The sequence below is a fragment of the Mobula hypostoma genome, chromosome 12 (genome assembly GCF_963921235.1).
Source record: "Mobula hypostoma chromosome 12, sMobHyp1.1, whole genome shotgun sequence".
Classification (NCBI taxonomy): Eukaryota; Metazoa; Chordata; class Chondrichthyes; order Myliobatiformes; family Myliobatidae; genus Mobula; species Mobula hypostoma.
The window spans coordinates 111,413,244-111,441,081 of record NC_086108.1 but is presented as its reverse complement, the minus strand read 5'-3'; the positions used below and the strand labels follow the sequence as shown (position 1 = coordinate 111,441,081).

The window sequence follows — 27,838 nt, the reverse complement described above, 5'->3', positions numbered from 1 at the left end:
AGAAACCTTATGGGGTGTTAGCTTTCATAAGTTGAGGGATAGAGTTTAAGAGTCGCGAGGTAATGACGCAGCTCTATAAAACTCTGGTTAGGCCACATTTGGAGTACTGTGTCCAGTTCTGGTCGCCTCACTATAGGAAGGATGTGGAAGCATTGGAAAGGGTACAGAGGAGATTTACCAGGATGCTGCCTAGTTTAGAGAGTATGCATTATGATCAGAGATTAAGGGAGCTAGGGCTTTACTCTTTGGAGAGGAGGAGGATGAGAGGAGACATGATAGAGGTATATAAGATATTAAGAGGAATAGATAGAGTGGATAGCCAGCGCCTCTTCCCCAGGGCACCACTGCTCAATACAAGAGGACATGGCTTTAAGGTAAGGAGTGGTAAGTTCAAGGGGGATGCTAGAGGAAGGTTTTTTACTCAGAGAGTGGTTGGTGCGTGGAATGCACTGCCTGAATCAGTAGTAGAGGCAGATACACTAGTGAAGTTTAAGAGACTACTGGACAGGTATATGGAGGAATTTAAGGTGAGGGGTTTTATGAGAGGCAGGGTTTAAGGGTCAGCACAACATTGTGGGCCGAAGGGCCTGTACTGTGCTGTACTATTCTATGTCCTATGTTCTATAATGGAGTGACCAGAAATGAAACCATAGTTTTATAAATGCACAATTTGGTAATATTTATATAATTTAATTTATTTGTTGAGAATAAATTTATTGAGGGCATGGAATAGGCCCTTCTGGCCCTTCAAGCCATGCCGCCCAGCAACCCACCAATTTAACCCTAGCCTAGTCACAGGACAATTTACAATGACCAATTAACTTAACAACTGTTATGTCTTTGGATTGTGGGAGGAAATCGGAGCACCCGGAGGGGAAACATGCAGTCACGAGGAAAATGTACAAACTCCTTACCGGCAGCGGTGGGAGTTGAAGCTGGCTCACTGGAACTGTAAGGCGTTGTTTTAGCCGCTGTGCTGCAAAGCCGCCTCGTGAATTAAGTTTATGTCAACTCATATTTGTCCTTGTTTTGGAACTACAAAGTGGTGAGAAATGAAATTCATACCCTGGGAATAAAGATAACTATAGTGATTAGCTTTATTTTTCACATGGTCATTGAAATATCAATACGCACAGTGAAATGCATCCTGTGATATCAATGACCAACACAGTCCGAAGATGTATGCTGGGACAGCCTGCAAGTGTCCCCACACTTCTGGTGCCAACATAGAATGCCCACAACTCACTAACCCTAACACATATGTCTTTTGGAAAGTGGGAGGAAGCCAGAGTACCTGGAGGAAACCCATGTGATCATGTGGAGAGCGTACAGACTCATTGCAGACAACGATAGAACTGAACCCGGGTCACTAGGGCTGTAATGGCATTATGCTAACAGCTATGTTACTGTGCTGCCCCTGTATACCTCTAACTAAAAACCTCAACTTAAAATGCATGGTGTCTTCTGCTGACGTTTGACCATTGAATCTTCCCCTGACAGTTATTGTCTGGTGTGGATGTGAGACATGGCGCACTGCAGAAAATAATAGACCGGCTCAGAAAGCCTATGGAATTGCATCTGTCAGCGGCCTTGGTGACATCGGAGGTACGCCGCTTTGTCCCGACGTGCCTGGGTCTCTCCACAGAACTGTCCCTTCTCTCGGCAGTGGTGGCTGAAGCTGCCCTTAAGGGTAAGTCTCCTCAGAAGCAAAATAACATGAGAGAGGTCAGCCACTGGAACCTACAGCAACAACCAAACTGCTGGAAGAACTCAGCGGGTCAGGCAGTATCTGTGGAGGGGAATGGAGAGTCAACATTTTGGGCCAAGACCCATCATAAGACCATGAGACATAGGAGCAGAATTAGGCCATTTGGCCCATCGAGTCTGCTCCTCCCTTTCATCATGGCTCATCCAATTTTCCTCTCAGTCCCAATCTCCTGCCTTCTCCCCATATCCCTTCATGTCCTGATCAGTCAAGAGCCTATCAAAATATACATAAAGATTTGGCTTCCACAGCTGCCTGTGACAAAGAATTCCACAGATTCACCACTCTGGCTAAAGAAATTCTTCCTCACTTCTGTTCTAAGACTGTGTCCCCTGGTCTTAGACTCTCCCACCATAGGAAACATCCTCTTCACATCCACGCTGTCAAGGCCTTTCAACATTCGATAGGTTTCAATGAGGCCACCCCTTATTCTTCTGAATTCCAGCAAATACAGGCCCAGAGCCATCAAACACTCTTCACAGGACAGGCCATTCAATCTTGGAATCATTTTCATGAACCTCCTTTGAACCCTCTCCAGTTTCAGCATATCCTTTCTAAGATAAAGGGCCCAAAACTGCTCACAATACTTTAAGTGAGGCCTCACCAGTGTTTTATAAAGTCTCAACATTACATCCTTTCTGTTATATCCTAGTTCTGTTGAAATGAATGCTAACATAGCATTTGCCTTCCTCACCACAGACTTCCTCACCTGCAACTTAACCTTTAGGGAATCTTGCACGTGCTCCCAAGACCCTTTGCACCTCAGTTTTTAGTGTTTAATTTCTACTTAGAAAGTAGTCACTTCTTTCATTTCTTCTACCAAATTACATAACCAAACACTTCCCGACACTGTATTACATCTGCCATTTCTTTGCCCATTCTCCTAATCTGTATGTCATTCTGTACCCTCTCTCCTTCCTCAAAACTACCTGCCCCTCTGTTTTCTTATTGTCTGCAAAGTTTGCAAGAAAGCCATCTATTCCATCATCCAAATTATGAGCATATAATGTAAAAAGAATCCCTCCTAACACAGATCCCTGTGTAACACCACCAGCCAGAAAAGGCTCCCTTTATTCCTGCTCTTTGACTGCTGGCATCATCCACTGCTTTATCCATGCTAGGATCTTTCCTGTAATACCATGGGCTCGTACCTTGTTAAGCAGCCTCATGTGGGTACCTTATCAAGGGCTTTCTGAAAAGCCAACTACACAACATCCACCAATTCTTCTTTGTCTATCCTGCTTGTTACTTCAAAGAATTCCAACAGATTTGTCAGGCAAGATTTTCTCTTGAGGAAACCATGCTGACTATAGCCTATTTTACCTTGTGTCTCCAAGTACCCTTAACAATCAACTCCAAAATCTTCCCAACCACTGAGGTCGCACTAACTAGCCTATAGTTTCCTTTCTTCTGCCTCTCTCCCTTCTAGAAGAGTGGAGAGATATTTGCAAATTTCCACTTTTCTGGAACCATTCCAGAATCTAGTGATTCTTGAAAGATCAATACTAATGCCTCCATGATCTCCCCAGCCACCCCTTTCAAAACTCTGGGGTGTACACCACCTGGACCAGGTGACTTATCTGCCTTCAAACCTTTTAGTTTCCCAAGAACCTTCTCTTTAGCTATGGTAACCTCACACATTTTGTGATCCCTGAGACCTGGAACTCCCACCATACTACTCATGTCTTCCACAGTGAAGACTGATCCAAAATATTTATTCAGTTTGTTCGCCACTTCATTGTCCCCCGTTACTACCTCACCAGCATTATTTTCCAGTGGTCCAATATCCACACTCGCCTCTCTTTTACACTTTAAGTTGAAGTAACTTCTGATATCCTCTTTAATATTATTGGCTATCCCCCAGTAGGCTCAACCACGAGTTGCTCTACAAAGCCAACTCGTAGGTACTCTAGAAATTCCCGCTCCTGGTATCCAGCACCAACCTAATTTTCCCAATCTAACTGCATATTGAATCCCCCATGACTATTGTAACATTGCCCTTTGGCATGTATTTTCTGTCTCCCATTCTAATTTGTAGGACACATCCTTTCTGCTGTTTGGGGGCATCTATATACAACTCCCATCAGGGTCTTTTTACCCTTGCAGTTTCTAAGCTCTATTCACAATGATTCAACACCTTCTGACCCTGTGTCACCTCTTTCTAATGATTTGATTCAATTTTTTACCAACAGAGCCACACCACCCCTCTGCCTTCCCCCCTATCCTTTTGATACAATGTGTATCCTTGGACATTCAGCTCCCAGCTATAATCTTTCTTCAGCCATGATTCAGTGATGCCTACAACATGATACCTGCCAATCTGCAACTGTGCTGCAAGTTCATCTATCTTATTCCATATACTGTGCACATTCAATTACAACACCTTCAGTCCTGTGTTCACCTTTTTGATTTTGTCTGCCTTTTACATTGCAACTCATCCTGTTGACTGCAATTTTGCCCTATCAACAGCCTCTCCTCACTACACATTGGCTCTGTTTGTAAACCAGCTACCTCATCTTCAACACTATTATCTGCCTTTCCTACAATACTTCCTGCATTGAAATACAGACAGCTCAGGACACTAGTCGCACCATGCTCAACCTTCTTACATTGAAATACAGACAGCTCAGGACACCCGTTGCACCTTGCTCTACCTTTTGATTCCTAACTTTGTCTGAGATCTTGCCGACATCTGCCTCCACAACCTCTCCACTAACTGTACTGGCACCCTGGTTCCCATTCCCCTGCAACTCTGGCTTATGCCCCACCGTGCAGCATTAACAAACCTTCCCACTAGGATATTAGTTCCCTCCAGTTCAGGTGTAAACCGTCCCTTCTGTACATGTCCCGCCTTCGCTGGAAGAGAGCCCAGTGATCCAGAAATCTTATGCCCTGCCTCCTACACCAACTCTTTAGCCATGTATTAAACTGTATAATATTCCTAGTTCTGGCTTCACTAGCATGTGGCATGGGTAGCAATCCTGAGATCACAACCCTGGAAGTCCTGCCCTTTAACTTAGCACCTAACTCCCTGAACTCCCTATGCAGAACCTTGTTACTTCTCACTCATGGACCACAACTTCAGGCTAATCATTCTCCCACTTGCTGAGGATTCGATCTGAGATATCTCGAACCTTGGCACCTGGGAGCCAATATGGACTGAAATATTGAGGGAACAGAACCATATAAGGAGGTAAAGAGAAGACGTGACTTCGTGTTTATGGGTTCATTGTCCATTCAGAAAATGGATGGCAGAGGGGAAAAAGCTGTTCCTGAATCATTGAGTGTGAGTCTTCAGGCTTGTGTACCTCCTCCCTGATGACAGCAATGAGAAGAAGGCATGTACTAGGTGATGGGGTCCTTAATGCTGGATATCGTCTTTCTGAAGTGCTACTCCTTGAAGATGACCTGGATAATACAGATGCTAGGTCATTAGAAACAGTTCCACCGGGCTTAGTAGCTAAGACACATGTGAAGGTGAGGATTTGGACTTGGTTGTCAGAAGCCATTTGAGACGCACACCATCGGGAGCATTTAATAGGTAGCAAAAGCTTATTCCCACTACCACCCCGGCTATAGCAACCTAAAGGAAATATATATATATAAGACACAGTATAATATTACTGGCACAATTATGATAAAATAATAGTCATATAAATATGTGAAACAACAGCAACGAAAGATGAAATCACATGTAGGGAGGTGGGGAAAGAGCTGGCAGGTGATGGGTGGATCAAAAAAGGAGGGCGATAGGTTGATGGAGTTTGGGAACATGGAAATAGCATAAGGAAATGGACTCTCCCCAGTGCAGATGAGTCTCAGTTCAAACATCAACCACTAACTGATTAAATGGCCTATTATTGCCACGTGTATAGTGTAAAACATGTCTTGCTTACTGTTCACACAGATCATTTCATTACACAATGCATTGAGATGGTCAAGGTAGAACAATAACAATGTAGAATAAAGTGAGACAGTTACTGTGAAAGTGCAGTGCAGGCAGAGAATAAGGTGCAAGGTCCATAATGAGATAGACTGTGAGGTCAAGCGTCCATGTTATCTCACTAAGGAGCATTCAATAGTCTTGTAACAGTAGGGTTGAAGCTGTCCTTGAGCTTGGTGGTATTCAGTCCTTTGTAACTTCTGGTCAATGAGAGAGGAGAGAGGTTTGTATATTTGGTGACGAATTCTGACCAAGAGTCTCCCACCTGAAATATTAAAAGTATTTCTCTCTCCAGGGAAATACAAACAGAAAATGCTGGGGCGCTCAGCAGGCCAGGCAGCATCTGTGGAGAGAGAAATAGTTAATGGTTCAGCCCTGAGAAAGTTGAGTGTTTCCACCATTTTCTGCCTTGACCTCAACCTACCTGCATCACCGTCTGGTATGGAAATTGTAAGGTATCTGACCGCAAATCCCTACAAAGGATTGTGAGGGCTGTTGAGAGGATCATCAAGGTCTCTCCTCCACCCATTTACCAGGAGTATTATGTATGCAGGGCCCTTATCACCGTCAATGATCCCACCCATCCATTCACCAATCTCTTTGACCCTCTACTGTCAGGCTAGAGGTACTGTAGCATTAGAATAAGGACAGTTTGGATGGGAAACAGCTTCTTCCCCAAGGCTGAGAGACTGCTGAACACCCTGCCCCTACCTGGGTCTCATCACGTATGAAACACCAGTAGCATGATACTGTTTACTTCTTAACTTGTGTCATAAATGCACCTTATTTGGTAATATAATTGTGGTAATATACTTAATGTGTTGCGTGTGCGTTATATGTACTGTGTTGTGCACCTTGGTTTGAAGGAACATTGCTTCGTTTGGCTGGAAATGACAACAAACTGAACTTGAACTTCAACTTGAAGCCTTGTTTGATGTCCTTCCTTTAAAGGAAAGGTTAAACATCTTTATAGCACAGATATTTTTCCTTGGAATGTTTCATCACTTTTTAATAGAATTGTATAGAAGTTTGTGTTGTTAGAGGAGGTAACTGTTACTGAAACTACTTGCTTTCCGTCTCCGCTAGTTGCTGCCAGCATCCCGGCCACCACCTCCACCTTGTCTCAGTTACTTACTGCCAACATTGAACTGAAGGCTCAGGTTAACCCAAGGTATTTACATTTCATTTTTTTGAAGCAGCTGTTTCCAAAGAACATTCGCCTTTGCGGTGTGGTGATTTCAGTCACGTCCAGTGCTGAGGCTAATGTAACACCTTGTCTGTTCCTCCCTCAGTGTGGCTCTATACAGCAAGGCCGTCCTGGGTATAAAGGCACCATTTCTCCAGTCTGGTCTGGAGTTCACCGCAAGGTTCCAGTCGACTCTACCTGTGGATGTAGCGATAAAGATAAACGCAAAAGAAGGCATTTTGCAGATTAGCAGTGTTCCACTTCAGAAAGAGAACCAGATAATGATTCTGAAGTAATGTTTCCTCTCACTTTATTCCTGCCATCCCCAGCTTTCTTTTCTCTTCAGAAAGATTCAAGGTTGTCTAATGTCATTTCCAGTTCACAAGTGTAGAGAAGAACGGAAAAATTGCTAATCCCCATCCAATAGAGCACAAAGGAAAGTTTGACTAGGTTAGGACTTTATTCCTTAGAACGTAGAAGATTGAGGGAAGATTTGATGGGATTATACAAAATTGAGCAGTATTGATAGGGTAAACACAAGCAGGCTTCTTCCACTGAAGTTAGGTGAGACAACCAGAGGACGTGGGTTAAGGGCGAAAGATGAAAAGTTTAAAGGGAACATTAGGGGAAACATCTTCACTCAGAACGTCGTGAGAGTGTGGAATGAGTTACCATCACAAGTGGTACATGCGAGCTCGATTTCAAAGTTTAAGAGAAGTTTGGGCAGTTACATAGATAGTAGAGGTATGGAGGACTATGGTCCCAGTTCAGGTCGATGGGTGTGGGCAGTTTAAATGGTTCAGAATGGACTAGATGGGCTGAAGGGCCTGTTTCTGTGCTGTGCTTTCTACTTAAAAACACAATAAGATAAAGAACACAATAATAATGAAAACACAATAAATATAAATACATAAGCTAACTTATATACATAGATTGATTGTATGTCCATAAAGTGACACTAGGCACAGGGGTGTCTGTACTTAAGGTGACTTTGACAGCAAATGATAAGGTAGTGGTGGGTTGGGGCATGGAGGGGTGGGTTAGTGAGTTGAGGTGTGGATCAGCTTAACTGCTTGGGAAAGTAACTCTTTTGAGTCTGGTGGTCCTGGTGTAGCCTCCTCCCCAATTGGAGTGGGACAAACAGTCCACGAACAGGATGGGTGGGGTCCTTCATGATAAAACATAGAACATAGAAAAACTACAGCACAATACAGGCACTTCAGCCCACAATGCTGAGCCAAACATGTACTTACTTTAGAAATTACTTAGGGTTACCCATAGCCCTCTATTTTTCTAAGCTCCATGTATCTATCCAGGAGCCTCTTAAAAGACCCTATCGTATCCGCCTCCACCACTGTCGCCGGCAGCCCATTCCACGCACTTACTGCTCTCTGTGTAAAAAAACTTGCCCCTGACATCTCCTCTGTACCTACTTCCAAGCACTTTAAAACTGTGCCCTCTCATGTTGGCCATTTCAGCCCTGGGGAAAAGCCTCTGACTATCCACACGATCAATGCCTCTCATCATCTTATGCACCTCTATCAGGTCACGTCTCATCCTCCGTCGCTCCAAGGAGAAAAGGCCGAGTTCACTCAACCTATTCTCATAAGGCATGCTCCCCAATCCAGGCAACATCCTTGTAAATCTCCTCTGCACCCTTTCTATGGTTTCCATAGTACAGGATGTCACCAGCACCTTTCTGCATTTATGTCCCTGATGGTGGGTAGGCCGGTGCTACTGTTGCATTGTGCACTGGAGGAAATGGAATTAGAATTAATTTATTATTGCCGCCTGTACTGAGATACAGAGAATACTGCCAGGACTTGAGGGATTGAATTGTGGGGAAAGGTTGGGTGAGCTAGAACGTTACTGCTTAGAGTTTAGCGGACCCTACAGAGGTGTGTAAAATCATGAGGGGTACAGATGAGGTGAAAGCGCACAGTTTTCTCCCCCACAGTTGGGGAATCAAGAACGGGAAGGCTGAGGTGAGAGGGGGCAGACTTAAAAGAACCCTGAGGGGTGACTTCTTCACATGGAGATCAGGTGGCTTGCACTACAATAACGTTACACTAACCACTATGCTGCCATGCCACCCAGTTACACCAACGTGATCAACTAACCCACTAACCCGTATGTGCTTGAAATGTGGGAGGAAACTGGAGCACCTGGGGGAAACCCACATGTTCAGGAGAAGAATGTACAAAGTCCCTCCAGGTTACAGTGGGAATTGAACCCGGGTTTCTGGTGCTCTAATAACGACAGTGCAGTGCTGCCATTTTTGTTCACTCCTCTCTCTCCGTGTACTCATTGAGGGTATTGACCCCACAGATCTGAGGTGTTTGCTGTTTCACGGAGCATCGAGAATTCGGTGGCAGAGAAAGTGGCACCCATCTTACCCGAAATCAAGGAAGCAAACATTGTGAATCAAAAATTCAAGATGTCACAGGAAAGTGAGAGTGATGTAAGTATCCTTTAGCATAACTTGTGACATCATCTATCAGGACCTCTGAATTTGCTCTTCTGCTGTGCGTTGTCATGTTAAGAGTAGCAGAGGGCCCTCAGGTCAGTTACTTCGAGAGCTGAGGGAGGTTGTTCCCTTGAAAGCAGAAATGATCAAGAAGATAAGTATAAGGCATTGCACCTTTGGAAAACAGATGAGGGTAGGACTCTTACATAAATGGTTGGGCCCTGGGGAGTGTTGTAAAACAGAGGGAACTGAGGCTTTATCAGGCATTGGTCAGACCGCACTTGGAGCATTGTGGGCAGTTTTGGGCCCCTTATCTAAGAAAGGATATGCTGACATTGGAGAGAGTTCAAAGGAGGTTCACGCAAATGATTCCAGGAATTAAAGGGTTATCATTTGAGGAGCATTTGATGTACTCACTGGAGTTTAGAAGAATGAGGGGTGATATAATTGAAATCTACTGAATATTGAAAGGTCTGGATGCAGTGGATGTGGAGAGGATGTTTCCTATAGTGGGAGAGTCTAGGATTAATGAGCACAGCCCCAGAATAGAGGGATGTCCACTTAGGCAGAGATGAGAAAGAATTTAGAAACTTAGAAACATAGAAAATCTACAGCACAATATAGGCCTTACCTTAGAAATTACCGAGGGTTACCCACAGCCCTCTATTTTTCTAAGCTCCATGTACCTGTCCAGGAGCCCCTTAAAAGACCCTATCGTTTCTGCCTCCATCACCATCGCCGGCAGCCCATTCCACACACTCACCACTCTCTGCATCAAAAAACTTACCCCTGACATCTCCTCTGTACCTGCTTCCAAGCACCTAAAAACTGTGCCCTCTCGTGCTAGCCATTTCAGCCCTGGGAAAAAGCCTCTGACTATCCACATGATCAATGCCTCTCATCATCTTATACACCTCTATCAGGTCACCTCTCATCCTCTGTCACTCCAAGGAGAAAAGGCTGAGTTCACTCAACCTATTCTCATAAGGCATGCTCCCCAATCCAGGCAACATCCTTGTAAATCTCCTCTGCATCCTTCCTATGGTTTCCACATCCTTCCTTCAGATTCTTGGATAATTGGGATCTCTTCTGGGGGAAGTATGACCTGTTCAAAAAGGACAGGTTACACCTGAACCCGAAGGGGACCAATATCCTGGTGGGAAAGTTTAATAGAGCTGTTAGGGAGGGTTTAAACTAATTTGGCAGGGGGATGGGAACCGGAATGACAGAGCAGAGGAAGAGGAAAACAGAAATAAATCTAAGATAGTTAGCAGTAAAGATGTCAGGAAAGACAGGTAGGTGATGGGGCAAATTTGTACCCATTGAGATGAGTTGCGGTGCAATAAAGTTGCAGTGAAATCAAAGTGAAAAGTACCAAATACTGGTCTTAAGGTGTTGTACTTAAATGCACGCAGCATAAGGAATAAGGTGGATGATCTTGTTGTACAGCTACAGATTGGCAGGTATGATATTGTGGCCATCACTGAGACCTGGCTAAAGGATGCATGTCTCTGGGAGCTGAACGTCCAAGGATACACGGTGTATCGGAAGGATAGGAAGGTAGGCAGAGGGGGAGGCGTGGCTTTATTGGTAAGAAATGATATTAAATCATTAGAAAGAGGTGATATAGGATCGGAAGGTGCAGAATTTTTATGGGCTGAGCTAAGAAATTGCAGGGGTAAAAGGACCCTGATGGCAGTTATTTATAGGCCTCCAAACAGCTGCAGGGATGTGGACTACAAATTACAACAGGAAATAGAAAAGGCTTGTCAGAAGGGCAGTGTTATGATAATTGTGGGGGATTTTAACATGCGAGTGGATTGGGAAAATCAGGTCGGCACTGGATCTCAAGAGAGAGAATTTGTAGATTGTCTGCGAGATGGCTTTTTAGAACAGCTTGTTGTTGAGCCCACTAGGGGATCGGTTGTATTGGATTGGGTATTGTGTAATGAACCGGAGGTGATTAGAAAGATTGAGGTGAAGGAACCCTTAGGAGACAGTGATCATAACATGATTGAGTTCACTGTGAAATTTGAAAATGAGAAGCCAAAATCTGATGTGTCAGTATTTCAGTGGAGTAAAGGAAATTACAGTGGCATGAGAGAGGAACTGGCCAAAGTTGACTGGAAAGGGACACTGGCAGGAAAGACAGCAGAGCAGCAGTGGCTGGAGTTTATGCGAGAAATGAGGAATATGCAAGACAGGTATCTTCCAAAAAAGAAGAAATTTTCGAATGGAAAAAAGATGCAACCGTGGTTGACAAGAGAAGTCAGAGCCAAAGTTAGAGCAAAGGAGAGGGAATACAAGGAAGCAAAAATTAGTGGGAAGACAGAGGATTGGAAGTTTTTAAAACCTTACAAAAAGAAACTAAGAAGGTCATTAAGAGGGAAAAGATTAACTATGAAAGGAAGCTAGCAAATAATATCAAAGAGGATACTAAAAGCTTTTTCAAGTATATAAAGAGTAAAAGACAGGTGAGAGTAGATATAGGACCGATAGAAAATGATGCTGGAGAAATTGTAATGGGAGATAAGGAGATGGCAGAGGAACTGAATGAGTATTTTGCATCAGTCTTCACTGAGGAAGACATCAGCAGTATACCGGACACTCAAGGGTGGCAGGGAAGAGAAGTGTGCGCAGTCACAATTACGACAGAGAAAGTACTCAGGAAGCTGAATAGGCTAAAGGTCGATAAATCTCCTGGACCAGATGGAATGCACCCTCGTGTTTTGAAGGAAGTAGCTGTGGAGATTGCGGAGGCATTAGTGATGATCTTTCAAAAGTCGATAGATTCTGGCATGGTTCCGGAGGACTGGAAGATTGCAAATGTCACCCCGCTATTTAAGAAGGGGGCAAGGAAGCAAAAAGGAAATTATAGACCTGGTAGCTTGACATCGGTGGTTGGGAAGTTGTTGGAGTCGATTGTCGAGGATGAGGTTACAGAGTACCTGGAGGCATATGACAAGATAGGCAGAACTCAGCATGGATTCCTTAAAGGAAAATCCTGCCTGACAAACCTATTACAATTTTTTGAGGAAATTACCAGTAGGCTAGACAAGGGAGATGCAGTAGATGTTGTATATTTGGATTTTCAGAAGGCCTTTGATAAGGTGCCACACATGAGACTACTTAACAAGATAAGAGCCCATGGAATTACGGGAAAGTTACATACGTGGGTAGAGCGTTGGCTGATTGGCAGGAAACAGAGAGTGGGAATAAAGGGATCCTATTCTGGTTGGCTGCTGGTTACCAGTGGTGTTCCACAGGGGTCTGTGTTGGGGCCGCTTCTTTTTACATTGTACATCAATGATTTGGATTATGGAATAGATGGCTTCGTGGCTAAGTTTGCTGATGATACGAAGATAGGTGGAGGGGCTGGTAGTGCTGAGGAAATGGAGAGTCTGCAGAGAGACTTGGATAGATTGGAAGAATGGGCAGAGAAGTGGCAAATGAAGTACAATGTTGGAAAGTGTATGGTTATGCACTTTGGCAGAAGTAATAAACGGGCAGACTATTATTTAAATGGGGAAAGAATTCAAAGTTCTGAGATGCAACGGGACTTGGGAGTCCTCGTACAGGATACCCTTAAGGTTAACCTCCAGGTTGAGTCAGTGGTGAAGAAGGTGAATGCAATGTTGGCATTCATTTCTAGAGGAATAGAGTATAGGAGCAGGGATGCGATGTTGAGGCTCTATAAGGTGCTGGTGAGACCTCACTTGGAGTACTGTGGGCAGTATTGGTCTTATTATTTAAGAAAGGATGTGCTGACGTTGGAGAGGGTACAGAGAAGATTCACTAGAATGATTCCAGGAATAAGAGGGTTAACATATGAGGAACGTTTGTCCACTCTTGGACTGTATTCTTTGGAGTTTAGAAGAATGAGGAGAGACCTCATAAAAACATTTCGAATGTTGAAAGGCATGGACAGAGTGGATGTGGCAAAGTTGTTTCCCATGGTGGGGGAGTCTAGTACGAGAGGGCATGACTTAAGGATTGAAGGGCACCCATTCAGAACAGAAATGCGAAGAAATTTTTTTAGTCAGAGGGTGGTGAATCTATGGAATTTGTTGCCATGAGCAGCAGTAGAGGCTAAGTCATTGAGTGTATTTAAGGCAGAGATTGATAGGTATCTGAGTAGCCAGGGCATCAAAGGTTATGGTAAGAAGGCGGGGGAGTGGGACCAAATGGGAGAATGGATCAGCTCATGATAAAATGGTGGAGCAGACTCGATGGGCCGAATGGCCGACTTCTGCTCCTTTGTCTTATGGTCTTATGAGGCAACCAGAACTGAGCACAGTACTCCAAATGGGGTCTGACCAGGATCCTATATAGCTGCAACGTTACCTCTCGGCTCTTAAACTCAATCCCACGGTTGATGAAGGCCAATGCACCGTATGCCTTCTTAACCACAGAGTCACTCTGCGTAGCAGCTTTGAGTGTCAATAGACAATAGGCAATAGGTGCAGGAGTAGGCCATTCAGCCCTTCGAGCCAGCACCGCCATTCACTGTGATCATGGCTGATCATCCACAATCAGTATCCAGTTCCTGCCTTATCCCTATAATCTTTGATTCCGCTATCTTTAAGAGCTCTATCCTACTCTTTTTTGAAAGCATCCAGAGACTTGGCCTCCACAGCCTTCTGGGGTAGAGCATTCCATATATCCACCACTCTCTGGGTGAAAAAGTTTTTCCTCAACTCCGTTCTAAATGGTCTACCCCTAATTCTTAAACTGTGGCCTCTGGTTCTGGACTCACCCATCAGCGGGAACATGCTTCCTGCCTCCAGCATGTCCAATCCCTTAATAATCTTATATGTTTCAATAAGATCCCCTCTCAGCCTTCTAAATTCCAGAGTATACAAGCCCAGTCGTTCCAATCTTTCAACATATGACAGTCCTGCCATCCTGGGAATTAACCTTGTGAACCTACGCTGCACTCCCTCAATAGCAAGAATGTCCTTCCTCAAATTTGGAGACCAAAACTGCACACAGTACTCCAGGTGTGGTCTCACCAGGGCCCTGTACAGCTGCAGAAGGACCTCTTTGCTCTTGTACTCAATTCCCCTTGTTATGAAGGTCAACATGCCATTAGCTTTCTTCACTGCCTGCTGTACTTGCATGCTTGTCCTATGGACTCGGACCCCAAGATCCCTCTGATCCTCCACACCGCAAAGAGTCTTACCATTAATACTATATTTTGTCATTATATTTCGCCTACCAAAATAAACCACCCCTCGCTTGAACTCCATCTGCCATTTCTCAGCCCAGTTTTGCATCCTATTGTTGTCCCGCTGTAACCTCTGACAACCCTCCACACTATCCACAACACCCCTAATCTTTGTGTATTCAGCAAATTTACTAACCCATCCCTCCACTTCCTCATCCAGGTCATTTACAAAAATCACGAAGAGTTGGGATCCCAGAACTGATCCTTGAGGCACACCACTTGTCACTGACCTCCATGCAGAATATGACCCGTTTACAACCGCTATTTGCCTTCTGTGGGCTAGCTGGTTCTGGATCCACAAAGCAAGGTCTCCTTGGATCCCATGCCTCCTTACTTTCTCAATATGTCTTGCATGGAGTACCTTATCAAATGCCTTGCTGAAATCCATATACACTACACCTACTGCTCTACCTTCATCAATCTGTTTAGTGACATCCTCAAAAAATTCAATCAGGCTCGTAAGGCATGACCTGCCTTTGACAAAGCCATGCTGTCTATTCCTAATCACATTATGCCTCTCCAAGTGTTCAAAAGTCCTGCCTCTCAGGATCTTCTCATTCAACTTACCAACCACTGAAGTAAGACTTACTTGTCTATAATTTCCTGGGCGATCTCTATGCCCTTTCTTGAATAAGGGAACAACATTTGCAACCCTCCAATCCTCCGGAACCTCTCCAGTCCCCATTGATGATGCAAATATCATCGCTAGAGGCTCAGCAATCTCCTCCCTCGCCTCCCACAGTAGCCTGGGGTAAATCTTATCCAGTCCCGACGACTTATCCAACTTGATGCTTTCCAAAAGCTCCAGCACATCCTCTTCCTTAATACCTACATGCTCAAGCTTTTCAGTTTGCTGCAAGTCATCCCTACAATCGCCAAGTCCTTTTCCATAGTGATTATTGAAGCAAAGTACTTATTAAGTACCTCTGCTATCTCCTCTGGTTCCATACACACTTTTCCACTGTCACACTTGATTGGCTCTATTCTCTCATGTCTTATTCTCTTGCTCTTCACATACTTGTAGAATGCCTTGAGATTTTCCTTAATCCTGTCCGCTAAGGCCTTCTCATGGCCCCTTCTGGCTCTCCTAATTTCTTTCTTAAGCTCCTTCCTGCTAGCCTTATAATCTTCTAGATCTCTATCATTACCTCATTTTTTGAACCTTTCATAAGCTCTTCTTTTCTTCTTGACTAGATTTAAAACAGCCTTTGTACACCACAGTTCCTGTACCCTACCATCCTTTCCCCGTCTGATTGGCATGTACTTGTGCAGAACCCCATGCAAATATCCCCTGAACATTTGCCACATTTCTTCTGTATATTTCCCTGACAACATCTGTTTCCAATTTATGCTTCCAAGTTCCTGCCTAATAACCTCATATTTCCCCTTACTCCAATTAAACGCTTCCCTAACGTGTCTGTTCCCCTTGCTGTCCAATGCTATGGTAAAGGAGATAGAATTGTGATCAATATCTCCAAGATGCTCTCCCACTGAGAGATCTGACACCTGACCAGGTTCATTTCCCAACACCAGATCAAGTACAGCTTCTCCTCTTGTAGGCTTATCTACATATTGTGTAATAATAACAGGGATGTTGTGGTGGGAGATTTTAATTTCCCAAGTATCAGTTGGCTCTAGGGAAATGCCAATTGATATTTGGTAAATTAAAATCTCCCACCACAACATCCCCGTTATTATTACACCTTTCCAGAATCTGTCTCCCTATCTGCTCCTCAATGTCCCTGTTACTATTGGGTGGTCTATAAAAAACGGAGTTATTGACCCCTTCCTGTTCCTAGTTTCTACCCACAGAGACTCTGTAGACAATCCCTCCATGACTTCCTCCTTTTCTGCAGCCGTGACACTATCTCTGATCAATAGTGCCACGCCCCCACCTCTTTTGCCTCCCTCCCTATCCTTTCTGAAACGTCTAAAGTCTGGCACTCGAAGCAACCATTCCTGCCCCTGCACCATCCAAGTCTCTGTAATGGCCTCAACATCATAGCTCCAAGTACTGATCCATTCTCTAAGCTCATAATACTCCTTGCATTAAAATAGACACATCTCAAACCATCGGTCTGAGTGCGTCCCTTCTTGATCACCTGCCTATCCTCCCTCTCATACTGTCTCCAAACTTTCTCTGTTTGTGAGCCAACCACCCCTTCCTCCGTCTCTTCAGTTCTGTTCCTAACCCCCAGTGATTCTAGTTTAAACTCATCCCAATAGCCTTTGCAAACCTCCCCACCAGGATATTGATCTCCTTGGGATTCAAGTGCAACCCGTCCTTTTTGTACAGGTCACACCTGTCCCAAAAGAGGTCCCAATAATCCAGAAATCTGAATCCCTGCCCCCTGCTCCAATCCCTCAGCCACGCATTTATCGTCCACCTCACTCTATTCCTATACTCACTGTCGCGTGGCACAGGCAGCAATCCTGAGATTACTACCTTTGAGGTCCTGCTTCTCAGCTTCCTTCCTAATTCCCTGTAGTCTGTTTTCAGCACCTCCTCCTTTTTCCTACCTCTGTCATTGGTACCACTATGTACCACAACCTCTGGCTGTTCTTCTTCCCATTTCAGGATATCATGGACACGATCAGAAACATCCCAGACCCTGGCCCCTGGGAGGTAAACTACCATCTGCGTTTCTTTCCTGCTTCCACAGAATCGCCTGTCTGACCCCCTAACTATAGAGTCCCCTATCACTGCTGCCATCCTCTTCCTTTCCCTACCCTTCTGAGCCACAGGGCCAGACTCTGTGCCAGAGACACGACCACTGTTGCTTCCCCCAGGTAGGCCGTCTCCTCCAACAGTACTCAAACAGGAGTACTTATTGTTAAGGGGGACAGCCACAAGGGTACTCTCTAGTATCTGCCTCTTGCCCTTCCTTCTCCTGACTGTGACCCACTTATCTGCCTCCCGAGACCCCAGTGTTCTTTAAATTTCTTTAGCCCTAGAGTGATGAACCTGTGGCATTCATTGCTACAGATATCTGTGAAGGCCATGTCACTGGGTATATTTAAAACGCAGTTTGATATGGTCTCAATTAGTCAGGGTGTCAAAGGTTACGGGGAAAAGGCAGGAGAATGGGGTTGAGAGGGATGATAAATTAGCCATGATGGAATGGTGGAGCAGACTCGATGGGCCAAATGGCCTTATCCTGCACCTATGTTTTATGGTCTTATGTTACAATGGGAGGAATGGTGAAAATTGAGTCAGCATACACTTGTACAGACTTATTATGTTGCGTTAGTGATCGGTGATGTAACATGACTTTATGAGACGTGTTTGCTGATGAGCCTTCTTGCTCCTGTAGGATGTCATTTGTCTTGGGATTGGATCAGATGGAGCTGAGTGTTTGGACAATGCCGAGCGGCCTTCACCAAAGCCTTGGGTACATCACTCTTGTATCAGGATGCCTCATTTCAGCTTTGAGGTGTGCCTGGACATGAAAGTTGAAAACCTCCTTTATGTCCAACACTGTCCGCTGTACAGGCTGATGGGAACCCATGTTGTCAGAGTGTTAGCCAGACCAGGTAACATACAATGATCTCATGTAAATGTCATCATTTTCTTGGCAGTGGTATCATAACACAACAAAATGATGACAGAACTCAGCAAGCAGCAGCATCTATTGAAATGAATAAACAGTCAAAGTTCTGGCCTGAGACCCTTCATTAGGACCAAAACATTGACTGTTTCTTTCCCTCCATAGATGCTGTCTGACCTGCTGAGTTCCTCCAGCATTTTGTGTGTGTTGATCTGTGTTTATGATTCACCTTTAAGAAGGTACAGTAGTGCGATTCAAGAAGATTCTTGAATCATTGCAGTCTGCTTGGTAAGGAATCTCATAGCTTTGTTGGACAGGGAGTCCCAGGACAGGGATTGAGTGATGATAAAGAAGTGGTGATTATTTCCAAATCGGTATAATATGTGACTTGGAGAAATAATTGGTTTACTGTTGGTCACATCTACCAAGCTACAGATCAATTCATTGCAACCACGCAAGGGAGAACGATAACGATGCAGTACAAATGTTAGAGTTACAGAGAGGTGCAGCACAGGCAGACCGTGAGGTGCAAGATTGCCAAGAGTCCATCTTATTTGTCATTCGTAATCTGATAACAGTGGGATAGAAGCTGTCCTTGAGCCTGGTAGTACGTGCTTTCAGGCTTTTGTATCTTCTGCCCGGTGGGGGTGGGAGGGGGGAGAAGAGAGGGTGTCTGGAGTGGGTGGGGTCTTTGATGACGCTGGCTGCTTTACTGAGGCAGTGAGAAGTGTAGACAGAGTCCCTGTTGTTTTTAGAGATGCAGCGTGGTAACAACTCATGTTGTCCATTACACCATGTGACCAGTTAAACTACTAACCCCTTTGACTTTGGAGAAAACTGGAACACCCGGAGGAAACCCACGCGGTCACGGGGAGAACGTACAAACTCCTTACGGGCAGCAGCGGGAATTGGACCCGGGTCACTGGCGCGGTCAAGTGTTAAGCCAACCGCTACGCTACCATTCCACCCGAGCCGTTTCCGTGAAGTGCTCGGCTGCGTCCACAGCAGGTCATTGGCAAAGTGGTTGCCATAACGGGCTGTGATGCATCTGCAGAGCTGGTCAAAGGGGACACGACAAATCTCTTTAGCCTCCTGAGAAAGCAGCGGCATTAGCGAGCTTTATCGGACCACGGCAGGCTATTGCTGATATTTGCTCCAGGATACTAACGGCCTGTCTGAGGAGGACAGGTTGAGAGGGCTAGGTCTTTTCTCTTTGGAGAAGAGGAGGATGAGAGAGGATGATAGAGCTGTGCAAGATGAGAAGACACATAAATCAAGTGGACAGCCAGATAATTTTTCCCAGGGCACAAATGGCTAATATAAGGTGTGAGGGGATCCAGGAGTGCCCCTATTAACTGTTTGGAGAGAGACATTTATCATTGATGGTTTCTTTGGAAAGGAGGGAGAGACAGAGTTATTTACCACCCGTGTGTTGCTTTTGGAAAAGAGAGAGAGAGAGAGATGAAGATTAACAGTTGGACTGTCACTTTAAGGCATTGGAAGTAACTTTGGATTTTTACTGAGTTTGGAGTTGGAGACAGCACCGAGCAGCTCGAAAGTTGCTATGGTGACCGAAGGCGTTGTTAATTAGTGGACACTCGATGTTATGATTTTCAGCACATTGTTGATATTTCTTCAAGGACTTGTTGCCTGCTTGTGCATTTTTTTACAGACAAAGGAGGGAGGGACTCTTTGAATGACAGGTGATGCTCAGCCTGGTGAAATAAATGGGAGGTCAGATGATACAGACCTAGGACGCATGATCTGGACACTGAATGAGCATTGTTGTGCCCGCAGAGAAAGTGAGGTTTGGAGGATCGATCAGGTGGATCGATCCAAATTGCTATTCTATCGGTGAAGAAGGGGTTGACTGGTGGGGAGTTGTCTATGTGTCCACCCTCGCCTGGGTGATAGCTCCACCACAGAAGACTGGTCCCCCGGTTAAAGTCACAGTCGGTGACTTGTAAAGGATTTCGGAGGACGACGAGAAGATCGACGGTATCAGCTCACCTGAGACTCAACTCTCTCTCTCTCTCTCTCTCTCTCTCCATCACTACTCAACTCAATACCATGAACTGAACTGAACTGAACTTTACTCAACATCGTAAGACTGTATCTTTTTACCCCTAGACTTAAAGAAGCTTGGTTTTCATACATATATATTCCACACTTACTTTTATATATAATCATTGCTAACTTGTTTGATTTATCTATATTTATATTACTGTATTGCATAGATATTAATAAATATTATTAGTTTATAACAATACGAGACTCCAAAGTGTTTTCTATTTCTGCTGGTTCTTTATCCTTGTCACGGGGTCCGTGACATAAATTGAGGGCTCGTCCGGGATATGAACAAATTGGTTGGGAGGCTGGTTTGAATTGATTGGGGAAAATCCCTTTTGAATTTGTACTGTTGATTTGGTTGTGTGGAAAAACAGCAGAAATGGGTGTCAGAGACTTTCTGAAATCACCAGACCTGGGGACCTTGAAGTTTGCTAAAAAGTATGAGTTGCGGGACATTGCTAAAGAATTGGGAATTGAGGTAAAGAAGGCTGTGAGTAAGGTAGAAATTCAAAGGAAAATAGTTGAATATTATATAGATAAGGGAACATTTGATGAGGAGGCGTTAGAGTTGTTCGTGGAAGGTGAACCTACTGAGGATGAGCTTCAGCTTCTGTTGGAAATAGTAAAGAGGGAGCATGAACTGAAATTCAAACAGCTCGAGAGAGAAGCCAAAGAGGCAGGGAAACGGAGAGAGGAAGCAGCAAGACAGAGACAGCTCGAGAGGGAGAAATGGCAACGTGAAGATCACGTGGCAGAAAGGCAGAGACAGTTTAAAAGGGAGAGGTTACAGCAAAGAGGTTTAGTCTCGGACCCTGATGATTTTTACAGCTCAGAAGGGCTAGTTTTGTGTGATGAATTTAAAAGTTGTGTTCATGATGAGGTAAGGGCATATCCAGTGGCAGAGGATGCCCCTACCCTGAGGGGGTCTGTTGAGAAAGCAGACAAGACTGGGGGCAGATTTTACAATTAGTCAATACTTCTTCTATCTGTGCTAAACATTCCCTAATTCAATTTAAAGTTGTTCATAGAGCACATGTGTCCAAAGATAAATTAGCTCATTTTTATTCTCATATTAATTCTTCTTGTGATAGATGTCTGGGGCAGATAGCCTCTTTAACTCATATGTTTTGGTCTTGTCCTACTCTGGAAACTTTTTGGAGAGACATTTTTAATATTATCTCAAAGGTATTGAATATAGATATCTCTCCTCATCCTATTACTGCTATCTTTGGATTACCTAAAATTTCCAGTAATCTTTCTCCTTCAGCCCGTAGAATGATTGCATTTCTTACTTTAATGGTGAAAAGATGTATCTTACAACATTGGAAAGAGCCTAATGCTCCAACCACCTTTTTTTGGTTTTCCCAGATGATATTATGCTTAAATTTGGAGAAAATTAGAAGTAATCTTTATGATTCCCCACTTAAATTTGAACAGACCTGGAGATCTTTTATTCAATATTTTCATTTAATGTAATCTTTTTTTTCTCTTTTGCTCCATATTTATATTCCCTTCTTGCTTTTTTTTAACTGTTTTTAATGGAAGTCGGGTTTGAGGACGTGATTTTAAGTTCTTTAACTCTACCTGTTTCCAAATTAGCCCATTGCTTTGCTTTGCTTTTAGTTTAGTTGCACGGTGAGTTTTTTTTTGGTTTTTTTTTTCCTTTTCTCTGTTGATATATATATAAATTAGTATACTATTATTTTTCCTTATTATTTTATGTTTAAATTGCACTGTTTGTATCAATTTTTTTCTGTATTAATATCTCCTGTAATTTTATTATATTCTAACAGTGTACTAGTGCCTATATGGTTTACCTTTTGTATACTTATTCAATAAAAAGATTTAAAAAGAAAAAAGAAAGAAAGAGAAAGCAGACGAAGAAGTTTTAACCCACGAGGTTGAGTTTACTCCAGAAAGGAGTTGGCCAGAGAATAACTGGGAGGATCAGGATGACCTTGAATTTGAAACTGGGACCAGTGATGACAGCCCAGAAGAGGCAGTTGTTCCGATTGAATGTGTTCAGGTTGTTGAAGTACCTGTGAGTTCACAGGATTCTGAACTTCATGTTGAGGCTCAATTGAAGTCTGAGATGGCTGACTTGGTTGAAAGGGAATGCAGTTTTTGTGTGTCAGATGGTCTTGGTTCAGTGAATAAGGGGTTAACCTTGGTACCAGTGGAATGTGAGGATTCGCAGTCATTTGTAGTAGACCGTGTTTTGGAACCTGGTGAGGTCAATGTTGCTGGAAGTAATGGGAAAAGTGCTGTTCCTGGACTTTTGGATAAAGTGCTGGGAAAGGTTGGATTGGTTGTGCGACCTTTGACCCTGCTTGCAGGACAAAGGCCTGCTGAGACAGAATGCGCTAGTTTGTTGGATTTTGTTTGGATATTTGGAAGTAAGCACCTGCAAGGTCATGCTGTTATTCAGAGTGATATTATGGAGAGGAGGAAAAATTGTTGTGGTTTTGGAGTGGAGTTGCCATGGATACAAGTCGAAGTATAGGTCGTATTGAGATGGGTAGTTTATTTGGTCTCTTTCATATTCTCATCAGCCTGATGATGGTACTGAGTTTAATAAACAATGGAGGCATGTTGACAGCTCTCCAAGAAAGATAAGAGTGTTTCGGCAATTCAGCTAATGAGCAAAGTTGCTGTTGAGACCTGTGACAGGAAAACCAGAGGTTTAAATTATGACGTGTCAGAGACTTTTCTACCTTCCAGATTTCAGCAGGACTTAGAGGGTAGTACAATTAATAAGGGTAAGGTGTATAAGAAAGCTTTGTCTTTGTTGGGAAAAAAATGTATCGAGGAACAGAAACGAGATTCTGGAATGGTGGCTTTAAGGGAGATGGCTCTCACAGGAGAGGAGGTTCAGAGAGAGTCAGTGGGATGTTACCTTAAAGATGGGATGTTGATGAGGAGGTGGAGACCAGCCACAGTGCCTGCAAGTCACGTGGAGGTTTTGAAAGGTTACAAGGCTGAAATTTTAAACATGGCTTACAGTATACCTTTAGGTGGACATCATCGTGTGAGAAATGAGGAAAATGGGAATGAGGGGATTCCCCTCCTTTTATTTATTGTTGGAGATTCGATTCAGAAGGCAGTGAAGGGTAATTTGTTGGAACCTGTGTTCAGTTACAGGCCAAAAGGACCTTTGACCCTACTCCGAGAACTTTGGAAGGGATTTGGTAAGCTTTGTGACTTTGCCAAGGAAAGTTTACGAAATGGTCGAATCAAAATAAGACACTTGTTTACTGAGATTGCAGCTGGGAGATTTGTCGTAGAACAAAATGAAATCGTGAAATCTGATAATGGAATGGAAAAACATGTTTACTCATTGAATCTAGACCCACCAAGATGCCAGAATTCCATTGTTTTGGAAAATATTACTGATAAGGTCCACCAGTTGGACCCAAAGCCGAATAAACAAGTAAAAGGACTAACTGGTGTTTTGAAATGGGGCACAGGTGCAGTGAATGACATCATTATGAATTTAGCCCAGCTTACGAAATGGCATCTTCACAGAGTGAACTTTGAGAAAAGTAAAATGGGTGAAGAAGAAATTAGAAACAAGAAAGAACAAAGAAAGAGAATGGATGACTGTATTGATAGAGTGGGGAAGGCTAAATACCTTATTAAGATTGACTGGTTAAAAGGATACTGGGGAGTTCCTTTAACAGAGAGGGTTAAAGAGATATCAACATTTGTGACACTGTCTAGACTGTGTGAATACAATGTTTTGCCCTTTGGGATGAAAAATGCACCAAGGACATTTCAGAGAATGATCAATTCCGTAATTGGAGGGTTGGAAAGCACAGGAGTTCATATCAATGATTTAGTGGTCTGCAATGACATGTGGGAAGAGCATATTGCAGCTGTAGAAAAACGGTTTGATAGACTGTCCAAGGCCAATGTTACTGTGAACCTTGCTAAAGGTGAATTTGGCCATGCTACAGTCACATATCTGGGTTATGTGGTGGGCCAAGGCCAGCTGGCTCCCGTACAGGCCAAGGTTCAAGCTATTGCTGAAGTTCCTGTTCTGACCGACAAGAAAGCTTTAAGAAGGGTTTTAGGAATGGTTAGGTATTATAGAAAGTTTTGTAAGAACTTTGCTAACATCGCCCTCCCTCTAACAAAACTCCTGGGGAAGAGTGAAAGATTTGAATGGAGTGACCTTTGCCAGGAGGCATTTGAACGTCTGGAAACCATTCTGTGTTATCATCCTGTGCTCAAAGCACCTGACTTTTCAAAGCCATTTTCTACAACAACAGGCGCCAGTGACGAAGCTGCTGGGGCAGTACTGTTACAGAAGGGAGTGGATGACATTGAACACCCAGTAGCTTATTTGTCAAAGAACTTTAATGTACACCAGAAAAATTACTCAACTGTTGAAAAGGAATTGCTAGCACTTATTCTGGCTTTACAACATTTTGAGGCCTATAATCAGAGACCTCAAAACCTTTCTGTTGCTCAGAGACCACTTGTGGTTTACATGGGTTATAATCCGTTGATGTTTCTAACTAAGATGAAGGATAAAAATAGGAGGATGTTAAATTGGAGTCTAGTATTGCAGGAATTTGATTTGGTAATAAAACATGTAAAAGGTACTGATAACATCATAGCTGATTGCTTATCCCAATGTTAAGTTGAAAACTGTATCCATTTTTGCTTTGTCATCTGATGTTTTTCCTCTGTATTGTTTAAAACCCTGTGATGGACCTTTTAAAAAAAATTGTCTTCGACAATTTTTTTTCCCTGAGGAAGGGGAGTGTGAGGGGATCCAGGAGTGCCCCTATTAATTGTTTGGAGAGAGACATTTATCATTGATGGTTTGTTTGGAAAGGAGAGAGAGACAGAGTTATTTACCACCGATACGTTGCTTTTGGAAAAGAGAGAGAGACGAAGATTAACAGTTGGACTGTCACTTTAAGGCATTGGAAGTAACTTTGGATTTTTACTGAGTTTGGAGTTGGAGACAGCACCGAGCAGCTCGAAGGTTGCTATGGTGACCGAAGGCAGTGTTAATTAATGGACACTCGATGTTATGGTTTTCAGCACATTGTTGATGTTACTTTCAAGGACTTGTTGCCTGCTTGTACACTCCTTTACAGACAAAGGAGGGAGGGACTCTTTGAATGACAGGTAATGCTCAGCCTGGTGAAATAAATAGGAGGTCAGATGATACAGGCCTCAGACAGATGATCTGGACACTGAATGAGCATTGTTGTGCCTGCAGAGAAAGTGGGTTTTGGAGGATCAATCAGGCGGATCGATCCAAATTGCTATTCCATCGGTGAAGAAGGGGTTGACTGGTGGGGAGTTGTCTATGTGTCCACCCTCGCCTGGGTGATAGCTCCACCACGGAAGACCGGTCCCCCTTGTTAAAGTCACAGTCGGTGACTTGTAAAGGATTTCGGAGGACGACAAGAAGATTGACGGTATCAGCTCACCTGAAGACTCAACTCACTCTCTGTCTCTCTCTCTCTCCATCACTACTCAACTAAATACCACGAACTGAACTGAACTTTACTCAACATCGTAAGACTGTATCTTTTTACCCCTAGACTTAAAGATGCTTGTTTTTCATACATATATATTCCACACTTACTTTTATATATAATCATTGCTAACTTGTTTGATTTATCTACATTTATATTACTGTATTGCGTAGTTATTAATAAATATTAGTAGTTTATAGCAATACAAGACTCCAAAGTGTTTCCTATTTCTGCTGGTTCTTTATCCCCGTCACGGGGTCCGTGACAGAGGGGACATAATTTTTAAGATGATTGGAGGAAAGTATAGGCAGGATATCAGAGGTAAGTTTTTTTACACAGTGCTGGGTGTGTGGAATGCACTACCGGGGTGGTGGTGGTAGGGGAGGTGCATTGGGGACTCTTAAATAGGCCCATGGTTGATAGAAAAATGGAGAATGTTAGGAGGAAGGGTTAGATTGATCTTAGAGTAGGTTAAAAGCTCAGTGCAACATTGTGGGCCGAAGGGCCTGTACTGTGCTGTAGTGCTCTACGATCTTTCTCCCTGATGCAAACAGGAGTGCCTGGATCGTGCCCCTCCCCCACAGTGTCAAAGGCCGTCTCTGCTATGTCCCAATGAGAAAGCTGTCCTTGACCTTACTGGTGGTAAAAGCCATGGTTAGTGAGGTGCTGTTGGCGTTAGCACGGTGAGTAACCGCGCAGCAGCCACTGTGCGACAGTGGTGGAGAGAATGGACGTTGGCTTTGTCCTGGACGCCGGTGATGCTGTTGTGCCCTGTGTGAAGTTTGGGAGACATGCTTACCCTGGTGAGTTGAGAGGGCTGCTCCGTACACTGCAACTACACTAAACCAAAACCCTTTCCCTTTGCCAGTCCATTCTGAGATGGAGATCAAAAGGCTGGTGCTGGAAGTTCAGGCAGGGCCAGAAGCTGGTGCAAAAGTGATTCGACTTCTGGAGAAAGAGAGGCTTCCGCTTGAACGAACTAATGGGCGAACTTTGTTAATGAAAGGATCACACACTCAGGTACAGTGTCCGCCCTCTGCTTTTTTAGCCTAATAAGCAATCCATCAATGAATGACCCTACACACACAAGGCGAAGCCAGACAGTTGTGTAATAGCGTTGGCACTGGACTTTGGAGTGAGCGGTCCTGGGTTCGAATCCGGCCAGCTCCTTGTACACTTTCCATCCATTCTGGCTTAAACACTGAGCTCGCAACTCAGCCTCGTAAAGCAGACAAATGCTAAAGAGATGGCAAGGTTGCCAGTGAGGCGCAGGAGGGCATTAGATTATACAGGTATATACACTCAAGGAGAGGAGTCCATTTCTTTACTAGTTTTAGAAATGTAGAATTATAGTGTACAGCAGCACAGAAAGGGGCCTTTTGGCCTATCTAATCTGGCTTTCTGCCAAATCATTGGGTATACTTAAGGCAGAGGTTGACACATTCTTGATTAGTTAGGGCACGAAGGGAAATGGGGAGAAGGCAGGAGAGTGGGTCTGAGAGGGAAAATAGATCAGCCATGATGAAATGGCAGAGCAGACTTGATGGGCCAAATGGCCCAGTTCTACTCCTTGTAGTCCCATCAACCTGCACCGGGACCAGAGCCCTCTTCTTACTTCATAGGAATTGGAATTGCTTTATTATTGTCACACGTACTGAGATACAGTGAAAAGCTTGTGTTGCGTACTGTTCACACAGATCAGATCATTGCAATGGAACAAAGTGTTGACGTGAGGTGTGAGAAGGAGGGAGGAGGGGGCAGGTTTTACCCACTCACCAGGGCCAGTTAGCTACCAGCGCTGGGAGGTTTGATGGCTTTTTCTGGTCTCCTCCTCTGCCATCTTATTTCTGAATGGTACGTGAATGTGTAAACACGTCATTATTCCTACTTTTGAACTATTACTTATTTTTGTAATTTATAGAACTTTATGCCTTTTACGCAGTACCGCAGCCACACAAACAACAAATTTCACTTCACTTACGATGGAGATAATAAACCTGATTCAGAAGCTGTTAGCCCCATTCCTAGACCATGGATGGTAGGGGTGTGGAGGGGTATGGCCCCGGCGCAGATCGATGGGAGTAGGCAGTTAAAATGGTTTGTCATGGACTAGATGGGCTGTAGGGCCTGTTTC

The 27,838-nt window shown here is 43.9% G+C and overlaps 1 protein-coding gene across 3 annotated transcripts in view; it reads left to right on the top strand.

Moving 5' to 3' along the window:
* LOC134355067 (vitellogenin-like) overlaps window positions 1-27,838 on the top strand; it is a 116,205-nt gene that overhangs the window by 37,158 nt on the left and 51,209 nt on the right. For all 3 annotated transcript variants that reach the window (XM_063064794.1, XM_063064793.1, XM_063064792.1), the window contains exons 17-22: window positions 1,501-1,690; window positions 6,795-6,879; window positions 7,001-7,186; window positions 9,223-9,355; window positions 17,903-18,122; window positions 26,573-26,724. In XM_063064794.1, the coding sequence (XP_062920864.1) occupies window positions 1,501-1,690; window positions 6,795-6,879; window positions 7,001-7,186; window positions 9,223-9,355; window positions 17,903-18,122; window positions 26,573-26,724 (966 nt within the window). The remainder of the gene's footprint in view (window positions 1-1,500; window positions 1,691-6,794; window positions 6,880-7,000; window positions 7,187-9,222; window positions 9,356-17,902; window positions 18,123-26,572; window positions 26,725-27,838) is intronic.